Raw genomic sequence first — 23,690 nt, 5'->3', positions numbered from 1 at the left:
CCTCTACAGTTTGTGCCTCATGCACTTCTCGCATACACACACACAGCCACAGCTTTTCGCACAAGCACGCACACACACACACGAGCGCACATGCACGCAGACACACACACACACACGCACACATACCGCCCGCCTGCCTGCCGCCACCCCCACCCGCCCAGGGGTGAGATGCCCCCCCCCCTCTTTCCTCACACTCACCGGAGAGGTCGGCGCGGGCCCCGCCGAGCAGCAGGAGGCAGGCGGTGAGCAGCAGCGGCGGCTCCATGGCGCTCGGTCCGTCAGTCTGTCTGACTGACTGCCGGCGCGTGCCCCCTCTCGGCCTCCTATACAGCTGCGAAAGCTCCTACGCACTGAGTGAGCGCGCGCGTGCCCGCCCGCCGCGGAAAGAGAGACCCGGGTCTAATATCAGCTGCGCCTGCGCCCGACCGAGCCCGAGGACAGCGGGCAGACCAGGGCCATGGAAGTACAAGGTACAAGTGCCGCGGGCCCGCCTGCGCTCGTTTGAATCTGTGGTTGGTTACCTTGTTTCTTAGCTATTTGATTCGCTAACTGGTCCCACTTATATTTTGATTCTCGGGGCCTCTTTTCTGTCCAAGTCCTACTACCCCTAGCCGCAGTGCGCAGCAGGGTTAGAAGTCGAAGCAGCTTTGCTCACCCCGAATCCGGCCTCCCCCCTCGGTCTCCGACCAGTGCAAAAGGTGAAAATGCAAGTGGTTTAAACCGCCTCGCTTTGATGTTGGCTGTGGGATGGGGCGCGGGGCATTGTTTATATAATTCAATGCCCTTGCTATTCTTCATTTCACATTTTGCTTACACAAACATTTACAGGTAAAAATGTAAATGCAAAATGCTTATATTACTATTTTGCTAGCATAGCAAACATGTCCTATTCATGAAAAGCATGAACGGAAGTGTCTGTTATATTTACTTACGGTGCATGCCTTTTAGCCTTCACTACTCGAAATGTTATTTAATTTGGGAGGTTGCTGTATTGCACCAATAATAATAAGCAGACAGGTTGTGGCGTGATTTGATATAGGTACACCTTTAGAATGTTACTATATTTTACCGTTAGTTAATGTAGCTAAAGGGTGACATCTGCTGACTGGTTCGAGGCTTCAATCGGCTTTACATCGTGTGGGTATAGGCAAATTATTTAATCACCCTCTGCCTACTAGCAAAAATGTTCTTTTATCCCTCTCTAAAGTAACTCGTGCTCATTCATATAAACAGCTGCAGTGCGCTTGGGCACAGTTCGTGCTCTTTAAAACTCCTAAAAAATGTAACATTTCTTTTGGAAAATTGCTTAAATTCACAATGGAAAAAAATGTTAATTAAATTAATGCATACATAGGGAAATCACATACAAAACAGCATTATCCATATAGCCAATAGGCTTTTTGATACTTTCCAACACAGCGTTATAGTTGAAACAGTTACTAATAGGTGCATATCATCCATGGGGGCCTCCTCATGTTTTCTGATGCACCCTACTGTTGTCACATTATCAGCACCTGTCCTACAGCAATGCACAAGCTAGCCCCACACGCTACCCTGCAGCACCAGACCAGTGAAGGCAGTACTGTGCTTCCTCGTGTACATCATGCTAGGGTCATAGGCAAACTTCTAATTTGCTGCCATTAATACTAGGCACAGTACAGCAACCACGTGCTAGCACGAGCCATAATAGCCATACATTCAATTCAGACGTCACATGCATCTGAAAAGCCATATTTCTATATTATGCACATTCCTTATGTACCGTGCCTGACGCTTGCTTCAGCTTCAGTTTATCTACAAAAAATATGTAATTCATCCTGTTCACTGCCATAGAGCAGCTTTGCATGTTTGGCTGCCCTTAGCTACTGGCATGTTCCAACAGTCCCTAGCCCATTTAGTGTAGCAGTTACACGTTGTTGGTGTTGCTGTGTTGTGCACTAGTAATTGTGTTCACATATAATCTATGCAGACTGCTACATTTGTGTACGGTGCACTCCACAGGTGTCAGTTTACCACACAAGGTCTCATTTATGTTCCTTCTTCTCCTCGCTCTCTCTCCTCAATATAGAGGCTCCTACTCCTTAACCTGATCTCTTCTTCCCCATCTCCAGCATCCTTCCAGCCCATCCTTTCTTCCTTCCATTCTCAACTCATCCAGCCACCCAACTCCATTCCATGCACACTTCCAGCAGTCTTCCAGTCCTCTTTTCATTCATCCATCCTTTCACTCGTCCTTCCATCTTTCCAAACCTTCTTTCACCATTCTTTGTTTTCGTCTTTTCCTCCAACCCCCTTTCCTTCTGTCCCTATTTTATTTCTTCCTTCCACACTTCCTTCTTTGCACCCTTCTTTTGTTTCACACTTCCTTCCACTCTTCCCTTCACATTTCTTTCTTTTATCCTTCCATTCATACTTGTATCCTTCCTCGTTCATTCCTTTTTCCCTTCATCATATCACCATTTATATTTAGAAATCGTTTTATTTTCTTCCCTCTTTGATTTTTACTTTCTTATCTTTTTCTGTACCTCTATCTGTTTGTTGCCTCTACTTTTCTGTTTTTCCACATTTTATTAATTCAATCCTCTGTCTCCTTCAAGCAAGTGGGTCAGTTATCAGCCGTAGGCCTACACACCTCAGCTCTTTCTGTTCTGCAAACCAGAAGGCAGACGAAGCCCACAAAAGAGCCAACATTTTAGTGCCTTATCAGCCAATTGTCTCAGTGCAACACCCACCACACCTCTAGCTGCTATAGTAGAGGGTTTAGGCATAGCCAATAGGTCTCGCCTTTGGGACCTTATAAGTGTTTAGTTATCCAGCATAATATCTTTGGTGCAACAACATCAACTTATGCATGGCTAAACACTTATAAGGTCCCAAAGGCGAGACCTATTGGCTATGCCAATGCTTGTTTTCTTTGTATTTATTCCCAATTGTTTCTATCTTCTCATCTTTCATATCAACTTTCCGTCCACATTTCCATGTATTTTTTAATTTACACCATATCTTTCTCTTTTCTTCGTTTCTTATTTAAGTCCTTCATTGTTTTCATCATCCCTTCTTTCTCGTCATCTTTTTCCTCATTTGATTCAATGTTCTCTCCTCTTTTCCCCACCCATCTTTCCTTTCTTTATTTCTCTGCATAATTCGTCGGTGTTTCTTTCCTTCTTTTTCTCATCCTTTCTTTTTCATCTTTCTTCCCTTCATAATTTACTGTAGGTCATCTTTCTGTCTTCTTTTTTCTTTTTCTTCCTTTAATCTGTCATCCATCATCCCTCCTTCTTTTTCACCGTTCATCATTCTTTTTAACCTTTTCCCTCCATCTTTGATTCCAATCATCATTCCTTCTCCACATCCATCAATAATGCATGTTTATCTCCATTCCTCCCTCTTTATCTTCTTTCTGTGCGCTCTTGATTAATGTGCTACTGTGAACCACAGCTCTTCACATCTGTTGACTTGCAAAGGCATCAACTTTCTTCTGTTTTTAGGTTTCGCCTGTCGAAAGCTGCGCAAGCAGCGTTTCGCGCAGGCGAAATCTTTTGTTTTGCAGTATGACTGTTCGTCCAGCCTCTGTTTCCCATTGGCTAGCTCCATAAATGGAGGCTAGCCATTGGAAAACAGAGGCGTCAGTCATTTTGCGAGGCGACTCGTGGGCGTTTCTGAGAATTTTTTGCATCCGGACCCTTTTAGGACGTCAGTGCGGCGGTGGGCGGGGTTTATTTTTTTGGTCGTGCACGTTTCTTTTCGTCATTCCGCGGCCGACCGCCGCCGTGGGAAGTCCAGGTGAGTGCCTTTCAAAGTCTTTCCATATATCTAAGAATCCCCAGGGGTGGAATAGGAGATTCTCCTGTAGGTCTCCCCACCTCGTCCCCTGGGGCCCATTTAACCGTGGTGCGGGGTTCCCCTTTGTTTTCCTTTGACGGCCTCCTTCGCGCCTCGTGGGTTTCGTCTCCCATCTCACTGGGATTTAAATGGCCGCCATTATTGTCTGTGACGAAGGCGGGCCTCGCGAGATCCCTTTGATGGCGGCGTCCCCCCTGTGAGGGAAAGTGCCCACAGGCCGCCGCGCGCTCTCTCTTCCCAGTTTCTGAAACAGCTGTTTGTCTTGTTCCTTCCTTTTCAGGAGCGGGCGCTTCAATGGCCGCGTGATGTCATCCTGGTTCAGACAATGGTGGCTCGAATTGCCTCATCCTTTAAAAATAGAGGCCCTCGGGCAGTGTCTGCTTAGCAGGCTGAGCTGTCTCCACTCACTGGTTCCCACCTACAAGTGAAAGGGAACTCCACAGAATGTTTTGTGTTTTAAAGTCTCCTAGGCTTGGTGAAAGTCAGCCAGATGTCAGTGAGGGAGATATACCTGTCAACTCACTCGCATCTGACAGGCAGAACCAACTTTCGGCTTCTCATCACCCGCCTGACAAAATATATGCCGACATAGACTTTATTGGTGCCCCCCGCTTTTCAAACCTACAGCACCCTCCAAAAGACTGTTCATTCTCCATTGACCTTAATGGGGCCACTTTCTTACACGCCACGTTTTTGAGGCGAGTGGAGGTATCTGAAGGGGATGGTATGCTGTTATAATTTATGGTAATTATGTGCCTGTACAGCTCACCCTGCTAGGAAAATAGCAATCAAAACGGCAAAATAATCACCCATTCACAGCATTATCTGAAAAAGTGTGGGCAGAAGGTGAGGTGGGTAGCTAGAAGGGGGAAGGAAGGGAGAGAATCGGGTTCTAGAAAAACTTGACGAAGATTACTTCATATAATTTTTACACATCGTTTTATTTTATTTTAATTGTAACGGATCTTTGTGCAGAGTGCAGAGTGAGTGTGTAGAGTGCAGAGTAGTGAGTGCAGAGTGCAGAGTAGTGAGTGTGCAGAGTAGTGAGTGTGCAGAGTAGAGAGTGCAGAGTAGAGAGTGTGCAGACTAGTGAGTGCAGAGTAGAGAGTGCAGAGTAGAGAATGCAGAGTAGAGAGTGCAGAGTAGAGAGTGCAGAGTGCGGAGTGCTGAGTGCAGAGTGCATAGGGAGTGCAGAGTGCAGAGTGCATAGGGAGTGCGGAGTGCAGAGTGCATAGGAAGTGCAGAGTGCATAGGGAGTGCAGAGTGCATAGGGTGTGCAGAGTGCAGAGTACATAGGGAGTGCAGAGTGCAGAGGGAGTGCAGAGTGCATAGGGAGTGCAGAATGCAGAGTGCAGAGTGCATAAGGAGTGCAGAGTGCATAGGGAGTGCAGAGTGCTTAGGGAGTGCAGAGTGCAAAGTGCATAGGGAGTGCAGAGTGCATAGGGAGTGCAAAGTGCATAGGGAGTGCAGAGTGCATAGGGAGTGCAGAGTGCATAAGGAGTGCAGAGTGCATAGGGAGTGCAGAGTGCATAGGGAATGCAGATTGCATAGGGAGTGCAGAGTGCATAGGGAGTGCAGAGTGCATAGGGAGTGCAGAGTGCAGAGTACATAGGGAATGCAAAGTGCAGAGTGCATAGGGAGCGCAGAGTGCAGAGTGCATAGGGAGTGCAGAGTGCATAGGGAGTGCAGAGTGCATAGGGAGTGCAGAGTGCATAGGGAGTGCAGAGTGCAGAGTGCATAGGGAGTGCAGAGTGCAGAGTGCATAGGGAGTGCAGAGTGCATAGGGAGTGCAGAGTGCATAGGGAGTGCAGAGTGCAGAGTGCATAGGGAGTGCAGAGTGCAGAGTACATAGGGAGTGCAGAGAGCATAGGGAGTGCAGAGTGCATAGGGAGTGCAGAGTGCATAGGGAGTGCAGAGTGCAAAGGGAGTGCAGAGTGCATAGGGAGTGCAGAGTGCAGAGTGCATAGGGAGTGCACAGTGCATAGGGAGTGCATAGGAAGTGCAGAGTGCATAGGGAGTGCAGAGTGCATAGGGAGTGCAGAGTGCATAGGGAGTGCAGAGTGCAGAGTGCATAGGGAGTGCAGAGTGCATAGGGAGTGCAGAGTGCATAGGGAGTGCAGAGTGCAGAGTGCATAGGGAGTGCAGAGTGCATGGGGAGTGTAGAGTGCAGAGTGCATAGGGAGTGCAGAGTGCATAGGGAGTGCAGAGTGCAGAGTACATAGGGAATGCAAAGTGCAGAGTGCATAGGGAGCGCAGAGTGCAGAGTGCATAGGGAGTGCAGAGTGCATAGGGAGTGCAGAGTGCATAGGGAGTGCAGAGTGCATAGGGAGTGCAGAGTGCAGAGTGCATAGGGAGTGCAGAGTGCAGAGTGCATAGGGAGTGCAGAGTGCATAGGGAGTGCAGAGTGCATAGGGAGTGCAGAGTGCAGAGTGCATAGGGAGTGCAGAGTGCATAGGGAGTGCAGAGTGCAGAGTACATAGGGAGTGCAGAGAGCATAGGGAGTGCAGAGTGCATAGGGAGTGCAGAGTGCAAAGGGAGTGCAGAGTGCATAGGGAGTGCAGAGTGCAGAGTGCATAGGGAGTGCACAGTGCATAGGGAGTGCATAGGGAGTGCAGAGTGCATAGGGAGTGCAGAGTGCATAGGGAGTGCAGAGTGCATAGGGAGTGCAGAGTGCAGAGTGCATAGGGAGTGCAGAGTGCATAGGGAGTGCAGAGTGCATAGGGAGTGCAGAGTGCAGAGTGCATAGGGAGTGCAGAGTGCATGGGGAGTGTAGAGTGCAGAGTGCATAGGGAGTGCAGAGTGCATAGGGAGTGCAGAGTGCATAGGGAGTGCAGAGTGCATAGGGAGTGCAGAGTGCATAGGGAGTGCAGAGTGCAGAGTACATAGGGAGTGCAGAGAGCATAGGGAGTGCAGAGTGCATAGGGAGTGCAGAGTGCAAAGGGAGTGCAGAGTGCATAGGGAGTGCAGAGTGCATAGGGAGTGCATAGGGAGTGCAGAGTGCATAGGGAGTGCACAGTGCATAGGGAGTGCAGAGTGCATAGGGAGTGCAGAGTGCATAGGGAGTGCAGAGTGCAGAGAGCAGAGTGCATAGGGAGTGCAGAGTGCATAGGGAGTGCAGAGTGCATAGGGAGTGCAGAGTGCATAGGGAGTGCAGAGTGCAGAGTGCATAGGGAGTGCAGAGTGCATAGGGAGTGCAGAGTGCAGAGTGCATAGGGAGTGCAGAGTGCAGAGTGCATAGGGAGTGCAGAGTGCATAGGGAGTGCAGAGTGCATAGGGAGTGCAGAGTGCATAGGGGGTGCAGAGTGCATAGGGAGTACAGAGTGCATAGGGAGTGCAGAGTGCATAGGGAGTGCAGAGTGCAGAGTGCATAGGGAGTGCAGAGTGCATAGGGAGTGCAGAGTGCATAGTGCGTGCAGAGTGCAGAGTGCATAGGGAGTGCAGAGTGCATAGGGAGTGCAGAGTGCATAGTGCGTGCAGAGTGCATAGGGAGTGCAGAGTGCATAGGGAGTGCAGAGTGCATAGGGAGTGCAGAGTGCAGAGTGCATAGGGAGTGCAGAGTTCATAGGGAGTGCAGAGTGCAGAGTGCATAGGGAGTGCAGAGTGCATAGGGAGTGCAGAGTGCATAGGGAGTGCAGAGTGCATAGGGAGTGCATAGGGAGTGCAGAGTGCAGAGTGCATAGGGAGTGCAGAGTTCATAGGGAGTGCAGAGTGCAGAGTGCATAGGGAGTTCAGAGTGCATGGGGAGCGCAGAGTGCAGAGTGCATAGGGAGCGCAGTGCAGAGTGCATAGGGAGTGCAGAGTGCATAGGGGGTGCAGAGTGCAGAGTGCATAGGGAGTGCAGAGTGCAGAGTGCATAGGGAGTGCAGAGTGCATAGGGAGTGCATAGGGAGTGCAGAGTGCATAGGGAATGCAGAGTGCATAGGGAGTGCAGAGTGCAGAGTGCATACCGAGTGCAGAGTGCATAGGGAGTGCAGAGTGCATAGGGAGTTCAGAGTGCAGAGTGCATAGGGAGTGCAGAGTGCATAGGGAGTGCAAAGTGCATAGGGAGTGCAGAGTGCATAGGGAGTGCAGAGTGCAGAGTGCATAGGGAGTGCAGAGTGCAGAGTGAGTAGGGAGTGCTAGGGAGTGCTAGAGAGTGCAGAGTGAGTAGGGAGTGCTAGAGAGTGCAGAGAGAGTAGGGAGTGCTAGGGAGTGCTAGAGAGTGCAGAGTGAGTAGGGAGTGCTAGGGAGTGCTAGAGAGTGCAGAGTGAGTAGGGAGTGCTAGGGAGTGCTAGAGAGTGCAGAGTGACTGCAGAGATTAAGCTAATGGCAATGTAAATGACAATGCCATTTATTTATCTGTTTTCAAAACCAACACATACATACAAATTTTGTCATTTACAATGCCAATAACTCTAACTTTTCGAAAGGCGAAACCATTGCATTGTAAATGCTTGTTATGCCAATGTTTCCAATAATAGAGAAGGGAGCCATAAACAACAATTTAAAGGGTTTATGTAGCACACACCATCCTAGTGCTCCACCCTCCGCTCATGCAGCTTAACAGGGGGGTTGTGATGCCCCCGTGTCTAGGTAGCTATGCTGCTTCAGTTCCTAGGCACATTCTCTTTTTCTCACTGTTTTCTAAAATCTTTCTTTCCAGCCCTGTCCCTCAAATTAAATGGCGTAAAGTTGATGGTACACTGTCGTCAAAATGGACGTCCAATGAACCAACCCTGCAGATCGACAATGTGAGCTTTGAGGACGAGGGGACATACGAGTGTGAAGCCACGAATGCCAAGGGGCGTGATACCTTCCAAGGACGTGTCATCGTTCAGGGTGAGAAGAGCACTCCCTCAGAGTGTGTGTCTACAGAGAAGCTGTAAGAGGGAGATTCTTAAGGCGGGGGTGGGAGTGGGTGCACACGCCGCGAGAGGGTCTACCAGTGAGGTGAGTTCACTGTCACAGAATACTGCCATGGAGGGGTACGGCATTGATAATTGGTGATGTAGCAATGTTCCCTTGTGCTCTAATGCGAGCAAGGATAATGGGCCTCCTATGTTAAAATACTGTGAGTGGGTTGCAGTGGGTCACTAAGAACCGAGGGCCCGATTGCCACTGCACCTGCTGTACTATTGATAGGTATGCACAGACTATGCCAGTAGGTGCTACAAAAGTGTTCAAAGCCCCAGGACCACAGTGGCCACAGTGGCCACAGTGTTGCAGAAATAGGGAAAATGGAAACCACCAAAGAGACACTGGCATTGGACGCCACCATGAAGGGCTACAAAGGGTGCAACCAAGGGGTGCTATCACAGTCATTCTGCCATAGACATGGAGCTACTGGATACTACTCTAGGTACCGCCACAAAGACCCCACTCTTGGGTCCTTACTTCAGGGGCGCAGCCTTATCACTAATGACTTGACGACACTGCCCTAGGACTGCTCCCAATGGGTCCCTGGTAATGAGGCCCTGTCTCGGGCAGGCATCCTCTCAAAGGAACTGTGCCAGAGAGATGCTGCTTAGGGTAGCTTCCTTCTGGGGCCTGTAAGCTACTGCCGGGCACACTCCCTTGTAGTACACTGTCACAAGTGCTCTGAGAAGCAAACACTGCAATGGGGGTGTTGCTGTGAGGATGCTGCTCTGAGCACACTGCAGCTAGGTGCCAAGCCTGTTTCCCATGTTTAGCGGAAAGGCATGTCAAAATAAATAGGCGTGAACTGCAAACCTCGGCATCCGGGCAACCAGAAGAAGAATGGCCTGGTGTAATGAGGAAGATCTGTGGAAATGTGCAACTGTGGTGTGCCACCCTCAGTGTCGGCTTGGAAGCCACAAAGCTACATGAATCCTGATCCACACCGTTCTCATACAGATATTGCCCTGCAGCACATAAATCCTCTAAGATGATTTCAATGTATCTGTAAAAGAGGGTAACTTAAATGTATGTCCTCCCAGCCATGATAGGGTTACTTCATAAATGGGAGGTCAGGTGACTTTTATGGCCTTTGATGACTAATCTCCACACCTCTGTACTACCTGGCTGATATCTATCTCTTTACTCAATCCTGCCTGGCCTCCATCTTTGCTCCCTCTAACTAACCTCATCTCTGTAGCTCACCTGCTTGACCGCCGTCTTTGCTCCCTCCTGGGTGACATCTATATATCTTCTCCTTCATTCCAGACCTTCATCTCTCAGCCCCAACATGGCTGACCTTCAATTGTATCCTGTAGTGTCTTGTGAGTTAGAGATGACAGGACCCTTTTGGTTCCTGATGGACACAGTAGAACAGTGACATAAGGGTGTGGTTGTGGGTCATAGAATTCATGATATGGAATGTTCAGTTCGCAGTTACACACCGATGAATAAAGACATGTAATACCAAGCTCTGTGTGTGGCGTGATCATTTACCAGTACCCAGGCTGGGGTAGGATGCTAAAACTGGTGATGACATAGGGGATTACGTAAACCCCACAACCCGAAGAACTGAGAGTGCTTTCCTGGAGAGTTTACTGTGGTCCAGCAAACTGCTTGTGCGTGCCATTGTACCTCAGTAGAAGTAGAAAATCTATGGTTGTTGTATGTGGAGTAAAAGAGCCACTCCAGCCAGTGCAATGACTGTGAAGAAAGTAAAGTCCTAACAGAAAGTGTGTTTGTCATTGACTAGAAATTTGATGATGAAGTTGAGACAAACAGTGCTGTGCCACAAGGCAACAACAAATCATAATTCATACAGTACGATAACGCTAAAGGCAGCAACAATCAGGTACAGAGAGGTGCTAGAGGCTATGCTAGCCGAGTGCAAGAAAGCTCTGAAAGCAGAGACATTTGAAACATCAAGGAACGCTAAAGGCAGTGATGCCCAGGTGCAAGAGAACCCTGAGAGTTGAAGCAGTTGCATGCAGAGAAACATTAGAAACTGCGACAACCAAGCATAAGTAGAGAATACGAATTAGCTTACGAGAACCTTAGTAAGAAGAGTAAGGCAACCTCAGCACCAGGCACCACAACCCTAGGAAAGCATGGGGTTCTGCTTACAAGTCTGGTGAGTCACGGTGGACCGACTGAAAAGCTGTGAGCAGCAGCCGGAATAGTCACATCTTCCAATGGCTACTGAAAGTCGTACAAAGTATGGTGCTGCTGCCTTCCTGAAACCACCTTCTCCCTTTGATACCCATAAAAAAAAAATATTAGCAACAGATGGACTGCCTGGGTCAAAACCTTCGATTATTTCATTGATGCGCTGTAAGAAGCAAATGACAAGACGGTCATTAAATATTTAAAGACTATGGCAGGTGACGGTGTAAAAGAAGTGATAAAGAAAATACTATGAAATGATGAAGTGACGTACTGTCAAATTAAAGAAGCATTAAACACCAAGTTCAATCCAATGTCGAATGTCAACAACGAAAGGTACATTTTCAGTCAAGAAAAGCAGAAAGCTGGTGAAATGATGCATGAGTTTGTAGAAAGACTCGATTTTCTTATAAAGCATTGTAAGTTCAATGATTTAAACAATGAAGAGGCGTTTCAGAGTGATAGATGGTTGCCTCTCGATTCCTTCAGACGAAGAATGCTGAAAGAGACAGTCAGGGTCATATTTACAAAAATTTGGCATAGGGCAGTAGCGCAAGTCTATTGCTGTGCTGCCCTACACCGATTTGAAGGGCAGGAATGCACCATATTTACGAGATACGAAGCATTCCTGACCTTTCAGCCAGTGCACAATTTAGTGCCTAGTGCCAATGCAGGAATCCTTGCACCATGTTGCAAAGGTGTCTGCATTGTTGGCAGAATTGTTTTTTGTTCAGGAAGGGGTACCTTCCTGCACAAAAACAATTCATGGAGGTGTTTTCCTCATTCTATGCGTGCTGCAGAATGCGGCACATATGGAAAGAGTAAAAAGCTAGGAGAAAAGAAAACATTTCTCCTTGTTACACCTGTTTTGGGGAGGCGTAAGGTTCTGGCACTGCCCCAAGTTTGCGTGAGTGTGTAAATCTGGAGGAGTGTCAAAATCCATGGATGTTGCATGGAAGCACCCATTACAACGTCCATGGAACGCCTTCTTGACGCAAAGTAAGGCAAGGCAGAGCTTCATGCTGCCTTGCCTTGCCTTACTCCATATCTAAGAGGCCATAAAAAGCCATGCAGGGTGGCTTTGCATCACATTATAGATATGATTGAGAGGCCTGCACCTTCGGATCGTCAAAAAAAATGAAGCTCCGGTGGCGCAGGCCTCTTATAAAGAAACTCCTCAGTTTGGAGCGAGTACTCATGGCTGCGAGAGTGGAGAAGAGAGATAACAGATAGACAGCTAACATGGAGGCCAGCACAGTTCAAAATGAATCAGCACTTAAGGCACGATTCCGATGTCCGACATCGGTCAGTAACCATGACCAAACAACCAAATGTCATCGGTTACAGCCCTGCAAGTACGATGTTACCAAACCCGGTTCGGTCACACTTGTATGTATCACAATGGGAGCATGCATTCAGAGCGAAATGCATGCCCGCATTGTGAAATGGAGAGGTGCAGTTCATCCCTGCACCCTGTAGCCAGCACCCCAAGGTGCCTGCCACCGGGTGCAGGGATCAACATAGGGGCACCAGAGGTGCCCCCAGGCCGCCATTCGGTGGCCTTGCACCCATGGGAGCCCCCAAAGACAGTTTCCGACTGCCTTTTCATGCCAGAAACACTAGCACGAAAAGGCAGTGAAAAACTGCCATCGTACTCCCTCGTCGTAAAGAGGCGACTGGGGGAGTACTGAAGGATTTCTGGATGGCGGACGGGCTCTCCGAGCACGTCGTAGGCCATCCAGAAATCAGAGTCGGGTTCCTTTCCGACGAAGCCCATCGGAATGGCTCAGTCGGAAAAGAATCTGGCCGGCACGTTCCGATTGGGGCGGAAGGGCTCCATACATCGTTCGGAGCCCTTCCATCCAAAATAGTAATTGGGACCTTAGTGTGAAATATAGAATGTTCAGTTCACAGTTACACACTGTGGAATAAAAACGTGTAATATCAAGCTCCATGTGTGGCATGATAATTTACCAGTACGCCGGCCGGGGTTGGACGCTACAAATCCCTCCTAGCTGACCTTCATCTCTGCCCCCTTGTGGCTGGCTTTATCTCCCTAGCTCTTCTGCCAGACAGCCATATCTTATAACTCATGGCTGAACTCCATATCTCTTTCCCCCCCACATGGCTGACCTCCATCTGTTTTCTCTCTCCTCCTGACTGACCTCCATCTCTGCCCCCTCATAGCTGACCTTCGTCTCTCTACCTCTGCTACCTGACATCCATCTTTGCTCCTTCGTGGCTGACCTCCATATCTCATTCCCTTCATGCTAGGCCTACATTTAGTAATCTCACAATAGCTGATCTCCCTCTTGTCCCACTCTTGGCTGACCTCCATCTTTGCCCCCTCATGACTAGCTTCATCTCTCTAGCTCTCCTGGCTGACTCTGTCTCTGCCAACTCATGGCTGACCCCCATATCTCTCCCCCTTCATGTCAGCCTCACAATGGCTGACCCCCATCTTTCTTCTCTACTCTCTACCCCCGGCTGACCTCCATCTCGGCCCCCTCACGGTTTGCCTAATCTAGCTAGCTTTTCTGCCTGATCTCCTTGTGTCTAACTTATAGCTGACCACCATATATCTTCCCCATCATGCCACACCTTCCTCACTCAACTTCACCATGACTGATTTCCATCTTTATTCTCCTACTTCTGGGCTGACTTCCATCTCTCTTCCCCTCTTGGCTGACCTCAATCTCTACGATCCATAACATGACCCTCCTGTGATATAAATTATTCTTTATTTGATTATGTATCATAATCATAAAAGATAGAAACATAAAAACCACATAAAAACCTTAAAAACATTCAAATATACATTCCACATTAATCCGATCAAATTGCACAGTCTATAGTTATTTAGTACAGTTTAAAAAACAGCAAGCCAACCGATCAGTCACCTTATTATAAGCTAGGCACACATTATTTTATTCCAGTATAAGGCTCCTTTTAGATAGTTGGTGACCGCTAACATCACCACATGATCAGGTAATAACTGTAAATGTAAGAAGGCAGGTCAAAATTGAGTTAAAATCCCTCGATTTAAAAGTGGTAATAAATACCTCCTATGCAGAAAATCATAAAATTAACAGAATAAAACCAGGTGTATTAGGGTTTGGGGCGAACGACCGTCACATGGACAGGTTAAAGGTGCATGGGGATTATACTGACCCAGGGGAAAACAGATCATTGTACAGATAGAACCCAAGCTAAATTTTGTGAGCAATGATCTGTCCCTAGGGTGTCTAACTGCTGTAAGGTACGGTCCAATGTCAGTGACAGTTTTCAGGAGCAGGCAGGATATGTAAAGAGTTTCTCCAGCGCCCTACTTCCCTTTCATCTTTCAATCAACGTGACCTTTCAAAAATGGTGCCCATCTCGTCCTTTCATTGTTGGTGTCCAGCTCTATGCCTACTGTAGGTTGACTTTCTTACCTGGCATTTCATAGCTGATCTCCATCTCTGCCCACGTATAGCTGGTCTCCATCACTCTATGCCTCACAGCTGACCTAAATATTGCCTCCCCTTCATGTCTGACCACATCTTAGCCCCATCTTCTGTGACTTGTGTCTTTCTAACCTGCTGTGGCTGACATAGTCTCTGTCTTTCCTTCCTTCTTCCAGCTTCTCCAGAGTGGCTGAAGGTTATTACAGATACAGAGGCCAATATCGGCTCCAACTTGCACTGGAGCTGCGCAGCTGCAGGCAAACCGCGACCTACTACTCGGTGGCTGAGGAATGGGCAACCTTTGAGCTCGCAGGTATCAAAACATTCATAATTTCCTCTTCATGCTTGGCTGCAGTTTCTACTCCTTTAACACACGTTCTTAGCTCACGCATTGCCCTCAGACAGGTTGTCATATCATTGTCAAGTCATACCCCAACCTTCATCCTACGCCAGATCTTTCCGGGGCTTCATGTTAAAAAATGGATATACCTCAATTTGTTCATGAAACAAATACAATGGTGCAGATGCTACTGTGTCTTTCAGCTATGAGTGAGGGGCGGGGCCACTGCTGTGAGTGAGGGGCGGGGCCACAAGTAATTTAAGGGCTCTTTTTCCAGGTTTCCATGGTTGGCTCATCTTGGCGGGGTCTGGAGATGATGCAGTGACGTTGAGTTGGGTTCAGAGGTGATGGAGTTCCCATTAGTTGGTTCAGAAGAAAGGTAGTGTCACTTAGTTCAGCTTGGATGAGTTTGGAGGCGGTGCTGTGACTTGTAAATGGATTGGGATGATTTCAAAAGCGAAGCAGTGAATTTTGGCTACATTTAGATGTGATTTAGTGTTTCTTGGTTGGACCAAGGAAGGTCAGGAACTGAAGCAGTGTCTCTTGGCTGGGGGTGTCAAAGTGTCACCTGGCTAGAATAGGATAATTTCAAAGGTGAAACAGTGCCTTCTGGCTTGTGTTTATGATGGAAGTGATGCAGTGCCCACTGATTGGTTCAGAAGTGATTCGGCCCGGCATCCATTGGTTCAGCTTGGCTGGATTTGGAGGCGGTTCAGTGTTACTTCATTGGGTGAGTGGTTTTAGGAGTGATTTAGTGTCCCTTGGTTGGCCAGGAAGGTTTTGGAAATGATGCAGTATTCGTTGGTGGTGTTGAATGATCTATTAGTTGAGTTGGCGAATTAAGAAATGCCACTGTGCTCATTGGTCAGCCTGGACAACGATAAGCTGTGCCGCTAAGTGTTAAAACTTGTGCAAGTATCATTTCAGTCCATTTAACAACTTGCGCCCTTTCAGAAGTCAGCGCAAATGGCACTTGCTCGGGTTGGAGATGGGGCCATCCCTGCAAAGGTGGCTGAAAGGTCTGCTGTGTTTAGGTTTAAATCAATACATCCTTGGTGTCTCTGGTTCGGGCTTCTCAGCACACTATAGGCTTTCTCACGATTCACCTCTATTCTATAACAATGGCTGTCAACAGTACATTGCCAGGCAGCATTTCTTTGCCATTTGGAAAAAATATTTTACAATTCTGTGCTTCATTGCCTTGAGGGCAAACTATGATTCGTTGCAGTTGCCAAGTCTTATATTACATTCGAGAGAGCGAGCTAGGGGTGAGAGCGAGTGAGAGAGTGAGTTAGAGTGCGACAGAGGGGGAGAGAATGAGCTATGGTGTGACAGCGAGAGAGAGAGTGAGTTAGAGTGTGACAGAGGGAGAGAGAATGAGTTAGAGTGTGACAGCGGGAGAGAGAGGGACCTAGGGTGTGGCAGCAAGTGAGAGAGTGAGCTGGCGCATCACAGAGGATGAGAGAGTGAGCTAGAGCGTGACAGCAAGTAAGAGAGTAATCTAGGGCGTGACAGAGGATGAGAGCGAGCTAGGGCGTGACAGCGAGTGAGAGAGTGAGTTAGAGTGTGACGGCGGGAGAGAGAGTGACCTAGGGTGTGGCAGCAAGTGAGAGAGTGAGCTAGGGCATGACAGATAGTGAGAAGGGTAAATGCCACAAAAGGTGGGCCTGGGTCACAGCTCTCCGAGCCAGCTGAGGATATCTGTGCCTTGTTAGTTTTCGGTTTGTAAGTAATTTAGTGTCCCTTGGTTAGGATGTTGCAGTTGTCCTTGCTTGGGTTGGGTTGGGAATTGATCCAGGGACTTTAGGCCAGACAGGAAGTGACGAGGGTCGTAGGTGGGGCTGGAGTAATCCAGTGTCTCAAGGTTGGGCTTTAATTCTGCAGTGTTCCAGCGTCTGGCTCGGTTTAGAGGTGGTGTCACTTTGTTGACTTGGGCTGGCTTTAGACAGTGTGGTATCGCAAAACGAACCCCCACACCCATTGCAGAACGTGATAAGGGACCCCTGAGTCTCCGATATCTCACAAATATTCATTGCCCTTGACTGACTAGGGGGCCTTAAGGGTTTGCCCCCTCCCCTCCCTGGCTGTGGAGGCTGCAGTGTCACATTACCGGGTTTGGAAATTACCTGGTACTCTGCAGTACTCCATAGTGAGGCTGGCCTGGAATTGATGCAGTGCCCCTTGGATACACTAAAGCCAGTGCTTAATTTGAACCAGTGGTTTCTGGTGCTCAGTACTAAATTGATAGCACCAGCATTAGTGACACTCCACCAAATGGATGCGCTGTGTGTAATTTTTTTTTAGATAAGCACAACAACAGTGTTAAATAAGTTACCATCCAATTTAAAATGTAAACAATCACACTATTATAGCTTTGGGTAGCCTGGGGTAGTTTGAACTGCACACGTGTAGCAGTGCGATGGGTTGTACTTGTGTTGTTTCTGTCATTGGCGGCGCTGGCAGGGGCAATGAGTGGTGCAAACTGCAGTGGGCTCCCGCGAGGGCCCTGGCACGTATTAAACATTGCACTGCGGGTGATTATGTTAGGACTCGAGCCCTGGGAACCGTGCATTGGGACTGGATTTGGTTGTGGGAGTAAGTCGTTAGGAGTGAGTCATTATTGGTAATTACATTCGGCAGAAGAACAATTTGGGATATGATCTAAGTAAACGTGTATGTTTTACATTATTTGAGTGCGTAACACCTCATGGCACTTGCAAAGCCCCGACTGCCCCCACCCCACTGGCGAGGGTCTCTTCCTCAAGGTTCCCAGCCTCTAGTCTTTCCTTCCTGGACCGCAGCATGTTCCATCTTTTCCTGTTTTCTTCTTAACTTTCACTTGTCTCCCCTCACAGGAACGGATCGACGTAAAGAACGGAGAGCTTCGCTTCTCCAAGTTGACCCTGGAGGAGTCTGGGATGTACCAATGCGTGGCAGAGAACAAACACGGAACTATTTACAGCAGCGCAGAGCTAGCAGTACAAGGTAAGCCAGCCTCACCGTTGAGCCAAACCGATGGGCGCAGCCTCAAGGGCCGGCTCTAGGCATGTGCAAGCTGTGCACCTGCACAGGGCCACCAAACCCCAGGGGCCACCACGCCAATATATATCCTTAATATATTAATCCTCTGAGGATGGATACATATTTGTGTGGTGGCCCCGGCTCTGTTCCACTTCTAAACTCCCTGACCCCCTCCCCTCTTTACTGGCCTGCGCGCTCCGCCCTGCCCGGACCCCCTCTTCCGGGCCCCCTACCTACGCTCCCTGCCCAGGGCCACCATGAGCCTAGAGCCGGCCCGCCGCAGGCGACACAGGGCCTGGTGCTAGCGGGGGCACGGAGATCAGTGCACACAGGGCCTGCGGGGGCACACAGGGCCTGCGGGGGCACGGAGATCAGTGCACACAGGGCCTGCGGGGGCACGGAGATCAGTGCACACATGGCCTACGGGGGCACGGAGATCAGTGCACACAGGGCCTGCTACTAGCCGGTACTGAGACTAGTGAACACAGGGCTCGCTACTAGCCAGGGTGCAGAGAGCAGTGCACACAGGGCCTGCTACTAGCCGGGCGCTGAGACCACCAGTGCACACAGGGCTTGCTGCTACTGGGGGCGCTAAAATCAGTGCACACAGGGACACCTCAGTACCCGGGACACTGAGATGAGGGCTCACAGGGCCTGCTACTAGCCGGGCGCTGAGACCACCAGTGCACACAGGGCTTGCTGCTACTGGGGGCGCTAAAATCAGTGCACACAGGGACACCTCAGTACCCGGGACACTGAGATGAGGGCTCACAGGGCCTGCTACTAGCCGGAGTGTTGAAATCAGTGCACATAGGTCCTGCTGCTAGTCAGGGCACAGAGATCAGTGCACACAGGGACACCTCAGTACCCGGGACACTGAGACCAGTTCACACAGGGCCTGCTGCTAGCCGGGTTGGTGAAATCAGTGCACACAAGGCCTGCTACAAGCCGGGGGGCAGAGTCCTTTGGGGCATGGTGGTTCATTGACTTGAAGTTTTGCGTGGTTGAGTGTGTATTCCAGTAAACAACATATTCCACACACTGCCCGTAGAGCACATCTGGTCAGAAATCACTACAAACATGCATAGTTGGAATGGGGCGTAACGACCCCAAGATTTCTTAGCTACGACGCGGAGCGAAGTCTGCATACATGATTTACTTGGAACAGGCCCCCCAAAAAACGCATTCTGGGGAAAGATGGGGACTTTGCCAAATGATAGGCTCGCGATGGGCGTGAACTCTGTGAAGTGGTAGCCTTTGGAAGGGATGAGTAGACCCCGTGGAATGGAGGCCTCCAGAAGGGACTGGCAGACTGTCGCGTGTGCACGGCCTAGAATCTGGGTGAGTCCACCACCCAGACAAGCGACAGGTTGTATGTCAGAACGTCGAGAAGTAACACTGTGGCCGAAATATAGACTACCTCCACACTGTGGGGGGACTTTTGGTGCTTGAGGCGTGTTGTTAATATAATAATGTGCAGAGAAGGCTTTGACTGTGTCAGATAATTTTCTTCCTGCCCATCAGGTGTGTAACTTTTGGTAAATGGTCTGTACCTCTGGCAAGAACAGAGTGTATTCTTCCGCTTGTAGACTGTTAAGGAAGAGTAATAAATAAAACAGTGCAGATATCAGTGCTGCATCGGGTCAGGAAAGAGGCACGTTGTCTCTGGAATGTTTTTTTATTTATACCCTTTTAAACATGAAATACGCTCCCTTTTATGGAACATTTTCAAAAAAGCACCAGATAAACAAAATGGACCCATTTCTCCTGCCACCACAACCATAGTCGCTACATCATGGTACTCCAACATGGGCCTGGAACGTGGAGATATCTTCAAGATATTACGGGGCATATTAGCAACAAACAGCGATAACTATCGCTAAAATGAGCTTAGCGATTATTTTTTTATCGCCGGATGTTATTGCAGAGATAACGTGCTATTAGCAACGTTTATCTCAAATGCGATAAAATATCCAGCGATAGCGGCTCAATGCGTGAATATCGCTGGAAATCCAGTGATATTCAGGCATCATCGCCAATCGCCACCTCCCATTGGATATACAGGTTAAGAAGTGGTCTGAGCAGGTGTTAGGTTTTGGCGCTATTTGCACTTAGCGCAATTTTTTTTATCGCTTTGCCTGCATTGATAATAGGCGATAGCGGTGGTAGCGACTGCTTTCAGTCGCTAACAGTTTGGGTACTCTCACTTTGCATGTCATTAGCGATAAATATCGCTGACATGCAAAGCGGGCCCCAAACCAGTCACTTTTGCCTACAAGCTGTCGCTAACTGTTGTTAGCGACAGCTTGCTAATAGGGCGATAAAATTATCGCCGCTTTCGCAGGAAAAAGTCCCGCTAAAGTGTCGATAATGCCCTTGATAATATGCCCCAACGTTTGTTAGATTTATTGCGTGTATATGAATTTTGAATGGGGGCCTTCAAAATGTGGCATGAATTCTGCCCTCCTAGACCTACATCAAACACCCCCGCTCTGCTCATGCAGAATAAACCCTGAGGGTACCATTGTCAGGGCGCGGACAGGAACCTTTTTAACTCCTGGCTTTAGCAGATGCAGTGGGGTGGAGTACTTTTTGGACCTCTTCTGACTCAGGTGTACAGTGGCAACGAACCTCCTGTTATGAAGAATAGTTGCGCCCAGGAGGCTCATGGCTTAAATTATCCCTAACATTACTTTAGAGGAAGTGGAGCGGGCCCTTCATGCAAGTCAGGGCGGTAAGGCCCCTGGTCTGGATGGGGTCCCTGTAGACATATTAAAGTAAAATATTCCTCCCTGGGGGCCCCTACCGGTGCAGGTGCTTAATGCCAGCTACAGTACTGACTTCCTACCCACCTGGGTGGAATCTACTATTGTGCCCATCTTCAAAAAGGGGGATAGGCAAGACCCGGGGTGTTACAGACCAATTTCCCTGCTGGATGCTGTAACAAAGGGAACCTATTCTTAGCATTCGTGGATCACACAGCCGCTTTTGACTGTGTGCTCCACACTAAATTATGGGAATTGGAAGTTTTGGGGGTTGATGTAAGCATTATTTATTTTCTTAAGCGTTTTTATAGTGATGCCAAGCCACTTGTCCGTTATGGCCTGAAGGGTGAGCATTCGGCTGCTTTCTCAATCAGGAGCGGAGTCAGGCAGGGTTGTGTTCTGGCTCCGTTCCTTTTTAACTTGTATATAAATCGTCTTAGGGAAGCTCTGCTTAAAGACAACCAAGAGTTCCCTCAAGTAGCCGGTCGCCCTATTTTGTACACAGATGATGCTGTGCTGATGTCCCGCACACAAGTGGGCCTTCAGCGCGTTTTGCATAGTTTCTCCCTTTTTATGAAAGACCTAGGGTTAAACTCATCCAAAACTTTTATTATGCGCTGTGGTAGGGGCTTCAAGAAAAATAGAGACATGTTTGTTGCAGGACAAAAGATTAGGGCAACAAAGAAATGTTCTTATTTGGGCATTCTTTTTGCCCACAATGACACCTGGGCACATTGGTACTCTTACGCACTATCTCTGCCCTAACCGCCTTTGCCAGGAAACTGGGTAAAAGACCCCCTGAGGAACTTATTAAAAGATATAAGGCAACGTGTGTTTCTGCTGCAATCTACGGGAGTTATGGCACAGGCTCTGGATGAAAGAGGAGGCCAAACTGAATAGAGATATTCTTTCAGATATCTTAAAATTGGAAGGCGTAATAAGGATACCATGGCTAAGATACGTTCACAACTTTTTTAAAGATCTTGGCCACGAAAAGTATTTCACTAATCCTACCACCATCAGGGCAATAACAAGGAAGGAATTAAGAAAAGAGGGTATTTCGCTGTTGGACACCCTCAGATTGTCATCTGAGATTTTAAAGCCCACAGTCCTGCACAATCAGTTGGTCTTAACAACATTTAACATCCAACCCTATTTAACCTTTGTTTCTGGTGCCTACGATAGGTTTCTATTAACTCGATTCAGGTTGGGGGTCTTTCAGAGACTAGTCACTTTTCCTATTATGAATGACTGGTCGCGACACCTCCAGCTCTGCCCCTGTGATAATATTTCCACTCAATCTACGATCCATGTTACTTTTTTCTGTAAATTCTATTCCTCTGTAGGAGTCTGCTTCTGATACCTGTATCAAAACAGTATGGGCTTTGTCAATGTCGTCCTGCCTTTTTGGCACTGCAATCCTTAGACAACGAGAATAGTGTTCTAAGGATTACAGTTTCCCTGAAAAAAGTCCTGAGTTTTAGGAAATGTGTACCTATCTAATTGGTTTTTTAATGAAATTAGGGCTTTTGTAAGTTTAATATTGATTTATTTAATTGGATTTTATGTAATATCCGTAATGAATTTTAACGTATGAACTGTTTATGTATTTTTAATTGTTTGCTTTTATGATTGTTTTTAATCAATCGAATAAACCCTTTTCTGATAAAAAAAAATTCTGATCTGACTGCAATGTGCTAGACAGTTCATAATTTGTGCTACCAGGAAGGAAGAAAGAAAGATGGGTTCAAAGAAAAGTAAAAAAATGATCAAATGGATGAGTGGGTGATAGGATGGATGGTTGAGTAGGTGAAAGGATGAATGGATGAGGTGGGTAAAAGGATGGCAGAGTAAATGGACATCTGAGAGGCTGGATGGGTGAAAGAATGTTAGAGCACATGGCAATCTGAGGAAAGATATATGAATGAGTGGCTGAAAAGATAGCAGAGTAAATACGAATACGAAGGGATTGGTGGATGAATGGATGGATGGGTTGTATGAAAGAATTGCAAAGTAAATGCAAATCTGAGAGGATGGGCGGATAAAAGAAAAACAGAGTAAATGGAAATCCAGATGGCTGGACGGATGGTGTATGGATGGATGACAAATTAAATGGAAATCTAAGATGATTGATTGACGGTGGATGGATGAATGGTTGGACAAAAGGATCAATTTATGGAGGAAAGACTTTATTGAAAGATGGGTAAGTCAAAGAATGGTTGGATGGATGAGGGAATGGATGGATAGATTGAATGGCCAATGGATGGATGGAATGGTGAAAGACTGAATGATGAATGAAAGAATGAATGGATGACAGAATGTAAAGGTGAAATGGTGGATATTAAGGGGTGGATGGAAAGGTGAGAGAAATGGATAGATGCTTGTTTGGAAGAGACAAGGGAGCTCCTTTAGGGAGGTTTGGGCTCATTTGCTTGGTGCCACCAGACTCTTGGTACAACATGTTTTTTTCTTCTTTTCTGGCTTCCTACTTGTTCTGATCCTATGAATGATGCCTCTGTTGGTGAACTGAAAGCATCAATGCCTTGTTGGTTGAGCCCATTAATGTGTATTGTTGACAAGTTATGTTTCAGACCCTATTGACTGATGCTTCTGTTGGTGAACTGAAAGGCTCATTAAGCAGCACACATAGAAGTTACAAAACGGCATTTCAAGATTGTTTATGTGCAGGATTGGGGAGCTTCCTGTACATAAACAATCTTCCCCTGAACACAGGCACTCTTGCACTTTAGTGCAAGGGTGCCTGCGTTGGCGCTAGGCAGCTGAACTCAGCGCCAGCGCTAGGGGAAACGCGGGGCTGCACCTTATTCTAGTAAATATGGTGCAGCCCTGCGTTTCTAAAGTGACTAAGCGTGTTGTTAGCTGTCTTGGCTTAACGACACGCTTTGCCACTTTCTTGTAAATATGCCTCTTCGGACCTTCTGTAAACTATGGTAATGCACTTTGAGAACACCTGGGCTCATTGGACTTCCTTCTTGATGATGCATGTCGGCTCTTGAAAGTCTTCATTGATCCTCATAATGCATATCCTTTTCTCCCCAGCTCTTGCCCCAGATTTCAGGCTCAATCCGGTGAAACGGCTGATTCCGGCGGCACGCGGTGGTGAGGTTATGATTCAGTGTCAGCCAAGAGCGGCGCCCACACCCACCGTCTTCTGGAGTAAGGGGACGGAACTGCTGATCAACAGCTCCAGGTATAAGT

General features: G+C 47.9%; 1 protein-coding gene across 1 annotated transcript in view; it reads left to right on the top strand.

Moving 5' to 3' along the window:
* CNTN2 (contactin 2) overlaps positions 1–23,690 on the top strand; it is a 209,161-nt gene that overhangs the window by 62,622 nt on the left and 122,849 nt on the right. Inside the window, exons 7-10 of the mRNA XM_086919714.1 lie at positions 8,486–8,661; positions 14,522–14,658; positions 17,541–17,670; positions 23,532–23,682. Of these exons, the coding sequence (XP_086775840.1) occupies positions 8,486–8,661; positions 14,522–14,658; positions 17,541–17,670; positions 23,532–23,682 (594 nt within the window). The remainder of the gene's footprint in view (positions 1–8,485; positions 8,662–14,521; positions 14,659–17,540; positions 17,671–23,531; positions 23,683–23,690) is intronic.

Source organism: Lissotriton vulgaris, chromosome 5 (genome assembly GCF_964263255.1).
Source record: "Lissotriton vulgaris chromosome 5, aLisVul1.2, whole genome shotgun sequence".
NCBI classification, from domain to species: domain Eukaryota; kingdom Metazoa; phylum Chordata; class Amphibia; order Caudata; family Salamandridae; genus Lissotriton; species Lissotriton vulgaris.
Note: the sequence above shows the minus strand (reverse complement) of the source record. Positions and strands in the feature narration are given on the sequence as shown.